General features: G+C 48.6%; 1 protein-coding gene across 1 annotated transcript; it reads right to left on the bottom strand.

Annotated features, from left to right (window-relative positions):
- Positions 1 to 4,082: 4,082 nt before the first annotated feature.
- On the bottom strand, positions 4,083 to 5,705 carry LOC145807413 (uncharacterized). Its single transcript, XM_082905563.1, has 3 exons — positions 5,049 to 5,705; positions 4,866 to 4,964; positions 4,083 to 4,657 (listed from the first exon to the last, which is right to left on the bottom strand). The coding sequence occupies exons 1-3, from the start codon at positions 5,451 to 5,453 to the stop codon at positions 4,220 to 4,222; spliced, it is 942 nt and encodes a 313-aa protein (XP_082761689.1). The 5' UTR covers positions 5,454 to 5,705; the 3' UTR covers positions 4,083 to 4,219.
- Between the last annotated feature and the right edge of the window lie 249 nt (positions 5,706 to 5,954).

Here is a 5,954-nt window from a genome sequence, read left to right as displayed (position 1 = left end):
TTTGCAGATTCATTAGCAACTCTATCTTCTATGATAGACATCCCGTCCGGAGTCCGGATGCGTCTAGTCATTATTGATCAGAAGTTCGTGCCGGCATACGAGTCGATTTCCGCCATAGATGAGGCTCAAGACGGCAACCACTGGTACTACGACATCTGGAACTTCTTGGAAAAGGAGACATATCCACTAGGGGCAAATGCCAAGGATAAGAGGGCCATCAGAAGAATGGCTGCTCAGTTCATTATCTGCGGGGGAAAGCTGTACAAAAGGGGTCATCTGGGAATGCATAAGCTCTGTGTGGAAGCCGAAGAGTCAAAGTGCCTGATGGAGGCCATCCATGGGGGAGAGTGCGGTGCACATATGAATGGAGTAATGCTGGCTAGAAAGATCCTCAGACAGGGCTACTACTGGTCAACCATGGAGGAGGATTGTATTAGTTTTGTTCGGCGATGTCACAAGTGTCAAATTCATGCAAACCGCATGAACATCCCGCCGTCAAAGCTGTACAACATGACTTCACCATGGCCTTTTTCAGTCTGGGGAATTGATGTGATCGGAGCTGTTACCCCGAAAGGGTCAAACGGGCATGAGTTTATCCTGGTAGCGATAGATTATTTCACAAAGTGGGTCGAGGCCCAATCATACGCGGTGTTGAAGGCGTCGCACGTCGCAAAGTTCATTAGAAACAACATCATCTGTCGCTACGGGGTGCCAAACGATATAATTTCAGATAATGGTTCCCACTTCAAGAAAGAAGTGATAGACTTGTTGGAGAAATACAATGTGGCTTTCCATAAGTCATCTACATACAGGCCGTAAACCAATGGAGCGGTCGAGGCCGCCAACAAGAATATCAAACATATACTGCAGAAGATGGTGGGAACCTATCGAGATTGGCCAGACAAGCTGCCATTTGCTCTGTGGGGCTACAGGACTTCAATCAGAACTTCTACTGGAGCAACCCCATATTCATTGGTCTATGGAATGGAGGCTGTTCTACCCATCGAGATTGAGGTTCCGTCGTTACGAGTATTGGCTGAGTGCCAAATAGCTGAAGCAGATTGGCAGCAAAGCAGATTCGAAGAACTCATGCTCTTTGATGAAAGAAGACTGAAAGCACTGTACCACATCCAAGGCTATCAACGCAGAATTGCCCGGGCTTTCAACAAGAAGGTTAAGTCCAGGAATCTGAAAGAAGGAGATTTGGTGCTCAAAGACAACCGAGCTCCCATCCACGACCCAAGGGGCAAGTTCAAACCCAATTGGATTGGTCCTTATATCATCAAAGCTATCTGGTCAGGTGGAGCTGTGGTTCTGATGGATCTAGATGGCTTGGAGTTCTCACAACCGATCAATATGGACAAGTTGAAGAAATATTACCCTTGAGAGGCTCGCTAGGCCGAAAACCCGAAAGGGCGACCTAGGCAAAAGTCAGAGCACAAAAAATTAGAAAATATAAAAACTGAGCTCGCAAGGTTGAAAACCCGCAAAGGGCGGCCTTGGCAAAAGTTAGAGCGCAAAAGGAGAGTGAAAATACTCGAGTGAACCTCGGCCTGAACTACGTAAGGCTTGATTCCCATCTTTGGGATACGTAGGCAGCTTCACATTGAAGTTCAGCCATAAACTTTTCCCCGATCAACTCTGTCCATTTTCGATCATCTCAGTCATCTTTATCCATCAGCATTTATCGCGATCTCCGGTATAGTGCTGTTCAGACTAGGGGCAACTTTCTGTTGCCGCGACGGTGCAAAAGTTACTCAGACTAGGGGCAACTTTCCGTTGCCGTGCAGTGCCGCATTGTTCTTCAGACTAGGGGCAACTTTCCAGTTGCGGGGATCTGGGGTTGTGTGTCTCAGTGATAGATTTTCGGCGTGTCTAGTTCTGATCCACATCGAAAATGATTTTGAAAAGTTTTAATAAAAGTTGACTTTGTTCAAATTAATCTTTTTACGACTAAGACCATTTTTGGACCAAAGCGGAAAATTTTCAGTACCATAACCTTCAATTTCATTGATTTCAAAATAGAGTCCTCCTGCTCTTGCATTACAATCGAGGTTGCTTTTTAGTACATTCGTAAAGAAAACTTGAAAATACTAATAAGCAATAAATTTGGGGCATAGTTGAATCAAGTATCTCTGTGTCCCCTCCCAGAGCTAGACGAAGCATCTGATGCCAAGCTAGGCCCAACCTGTGCCTCCTCATTGAGCCAATCCAAGCACTCATCGGACAAAGTGCAACTGAAAGTGGAAGCAGGGGCCAGGAGCTCTCTCGTCCTCCATGCTGTGGTATATCGGGCAAGCTGTGCACCCTGGACCGGGAAAGCAGCTGGGTACTCAATCCCCTCCGGTGGGCAGGTCTGATCATGACCAAACTGACGCAGGAACTGGAACGGAAAATAGAATACGCAGTGGGTTAGACCAATCAGCTGGATCCCAATCAGCCGGGACATACTATAGCTCATTGCCGGGAGGTTGAGCCAAGGGCAACGCCAAGCAATGCCGTCTGCGGACAAATTGCACATCCAATCGAACCACCACCTTTCGTCAAGAGCATTGACTAGGCGCTGCCGAAAGAAGTAGCCTCGAGCTGAATAGGCCGGGCAAGAGTCCACAACCTGCAACTTGTCCATTAACCATACCTGGGGGAGGGATGGAAAATGAGAGAATAAAGAACAGAGAGATGTACGATGAGAGAAAAGTAAGACAAGGGTTTTGTGAGAAAAAACGAGCCTGAGGGTCGAGTGATGTGAGCAAGATATATCTGTAAGGTCGGGTGGGAAACATTAACTGCAGCAGCAGTGGACTCCCAGCAAACCTAATCGCCTCCCGGCGATAGACAGAATCTAAGCCCATCAGCGTCTCGGCCAAGGTCATGGCAATACAACTCTTCCCCTCTCTCAAGCCTTGGGCGACTTCAATCAGGCGAATGCTAGCCCCGCCGAAGCCCGAGGAAAGCAGAAAGTGAGACAACAAACATAAGCAGAGGGCGTGTTGCCGGAAACCCTGCCAATAATGGTTGCTACGGTCACCAGCGTCGGAAAAACAATGGATCAAGCCGAGGATGTCCAGTTCCCCACTGCAGATCAGAGATCGAGCGTCATGCGCCGTGAGCCCACACATCCGCCCTAAAGCCTGGGCGTGACCAAAACGGAGCTGAGGCAAGATCACTTCAGAGCATTCAGACTCCATCAAAACCTGAAAATCTTCGAAAGTGGGACATACCTCTTGGCCGCCGAAGCTAAAAACGTGCGTCACTGGATTCCAGAACCTTGCCGCGGCATGGAGAAAAGGGAGATGTAGCGGAGTACGACTCAGCGTGAATAGTGCATTCAAACCGAAACCCCGGAAATTCAACTTTTCCGAGCCATCTAGAGAAGAGATCCAAGATGTGACATTTTCTGCGAGAAACGCCTCCATCTTTGTCTAAAACTAAGATGAAATGAATGTTCCCGAAGTTGAGGCTTTTATAGAAGGAAAAACACTATTCACGAGGACACATGTCAAAAAACTAGGTGGCTGCAGGAATAGCTGGCCGGCCGGCCACCTTTTCTGGCTGGCCAACCATTTACTTTTTACAAAAATGGCCGGCCAGCTGTCTCTCTCCACAAAATTGGCTGGCCGGCTCCCAAAGGTGGCCGGCAATGCTGCAGTGTATCTCCTTGGCCCTGTTTTACTCTTCGAGGGAAAGTTCCAAGCATTTCCATGCAACGGGAGAGTCAAAGGCCTTCATTTGTTCCGGTGCCCAGATCGTCAGAAGTACACTCTGTTGTTGTTTTGTTTATCGAGTTGTTGTTTTGCTTATCGAGTTGTTTGTCGAGCGGACGTGTTTCGTGTTTTCGAGTCATTGCTCTTTGTTTAGACAATCTTTGTTTAAAGTCTTGTTTATTTACGTTGTTGCATTTTGCTTATCGAGTTGTAAACTTCCTAAGGTTCTGTTATATCTTAGTAGGTTGAGTTGCTTAGTTTGTTGCGTCGGTTCACTACCTGACTCGGTGATTACACAATGCGCATTCCCATTCAATTTCATTTTTGTGCAAAATAAAATGATGCGATACGATGCTAAAAGTTTAAAATACAAACACCTTTTCAAAAGCTATTTCATTCCATCATGCTTTACAACGAACAAAGGTACAAGTTTTACGAAAAATAAAACTGCCTAACAATGTGCAAAGTGCTACAAACTACTAGCAAAAAGAAAAATAAAGCAGGAAACAGCGGCATCAATGTCCTCGGGAACGGGAATGAGAAGCACTCCTCATCCTCTTCTGCGGGACAACCTCTGCGCCATCATCATCATCTGGGTCGGAGCTGTCATCCTCAGGATCCCCCTCAGCCTCACCTCTGTTCCCCGAACCAAAACCGGAGCCCCCCTCCTCAGCAGATGTCTCTGATTGACGGTCGGTAGCCTCCTCCTCCTCCTCATCATCCTTCTCCTCCTCATCAGGCTCCACCTCTACAACGTGAGCCCTGCGTCTGCGGATAGACCCTCCTCGAGCTCCTCGAAAAGGCCTAGATGGCCCGGCTCCTCGGGAAGGCCGAGATGACCCCGCCCCCTGAAAAGGCCCGGGTGACCCAACTCCCTGAAAAGGCCCAGATGGCCCAGCTCCCCAAGGAGGCCCAGGTGGCCTGGCCTGCGGCTGATCGGACCATGAAGGCATCTGAAAACAAAGAGTTCAATTCAAATACATCAGTCCAAATATATACATCAGATGCAGATACAAGCAAAGGCTACGTGAAGTGGGTGCATGTAAATACAGTGTACAAGTGGGGTGTGTGTCAGATGTGCTCTACACAAGTAGTCTATCGATGCAGTAGAAATCAGCATGTCATCAGAAGTATGATAAATGCCAGAAAACTGAAGGGTACCTGAATGCCCGCAACAGACAACTGTGCCTCCCTCCGCAGAACCATGCCCTCGAGTGTGGCCACCAGTCCAACCACCTCCTCCATGTACCCTCGCGGTGGCTGCAAAAATGAGTTCATAATCATCAGTGAATAAAAGAATGTCTAAACACCTGAATGATGAATGAAAAAAACAGTGGAGCATACCAGCGGTGAGTCCGGATCAATGGCGTATCGATCACTGGGCATCGGAGGCTCTAGCGGGATCGGAGTCGGGGAAATAGCCCCATACTGCCACGCCATCAACTCAGTAGGCATATCTGGCCATCCAGGATGAGGATAAGTCGACGGAATCGGAGGAACCGGTCTACTCCCACCTCTAGATGTACCAGCCCTGCTAGTAGAAGGGGCGTCTGCAGCCCAAGCTCGGGCCTGGCCCGAAGATGACATACCGGCGGGCATCATCATCGGGATACGAGCTCTCGTCAATGGAGGCATCAAATATATGTGATGGTAAGTGGCGTAGTCCCCCTCCTCAATATATAGTAAAGCATCACTACCCAGCATGGCGCCGACTACCTCCGAGTAAGAGAGCCTGTCAGCAGTCCGCATACTGACTGGGGGTACTGCGGGAGGATCCTGAGAAAGATACCCCCATACCTGACGCAGAAAGCGTTCCCCCAGAAACCATGCCCTGTCAACCGGCCCTTCGAGCAGGACCCTACACTGGGAGATGTCCGACCCTCCGGTATACTGAAGTCGGAGACCATCACCCAGGGACACCCAGGGCTGCCATGTGATCTGCGGATGATAAATGCATAAACCAATCAGAAATCGAGAATATACAGAGCAAATCAAAGATGAAAATGAAAGGAACTGAAAGTTCTGAGGTACCTCTGAATGTCGCACAGTGTCAAAGTACTGTCGCAGGTAAAGGAGGGTCTCTCGAGGTCTCGGCCGGTGCGGGCCCTCGAACACCAGAGAATATGGGGTCATGGGAAGCCCTGCCACCTCCAACTCTGGGGCTAATGCTGGGAAGTATACATAGACCCATAACTGAGAAAAGCAGTGTAGAATGTAAGTACGAAATGCTGAGAGCAAAATACAGACTGT

This window comes from Camellia sinensis, chromosome 14 (genome assembly GCF_055761805.1).
Source record: "Camellia sinensis isolate YWXY chromosome 14, ASM5576180v1, whole genome shotgun sequence".
Lineage (NCBI taxonomy): Eukaryota > Viridiplantae > Streptophyta > Magnoliopsida > Ericales > Theaceae > Camellia > Camellia sinensis.
Note: the sequence above shows the minus strand (reverse complement) of the source record. Positions and strands in the feature narration are given on the sequence as shown.

Coding starts and splice junctions, on each gene's coding strand:
- LOC145807413 (XM_082905563.1), bottom strand. CDS start 5,453: ATGCGGACTGCTGACAGGCTCTCTTACTCGGAGGTAGTCGGCGCCATG. Junction 4,965..5,048: donor TTGATCCGGACTCACCGCTG/GTATGCTCCACT, acceptor TCATTTTTGCAG/CCACCGCGAGGGTACATGGA. Junction 4,658..4,865: donor TGTCTGTTGCGGGCATTCAG/GTACCCTTCAGT, acceptor CTTTGTTTTCAG/ATGCCTTCATGGTCCGATCA.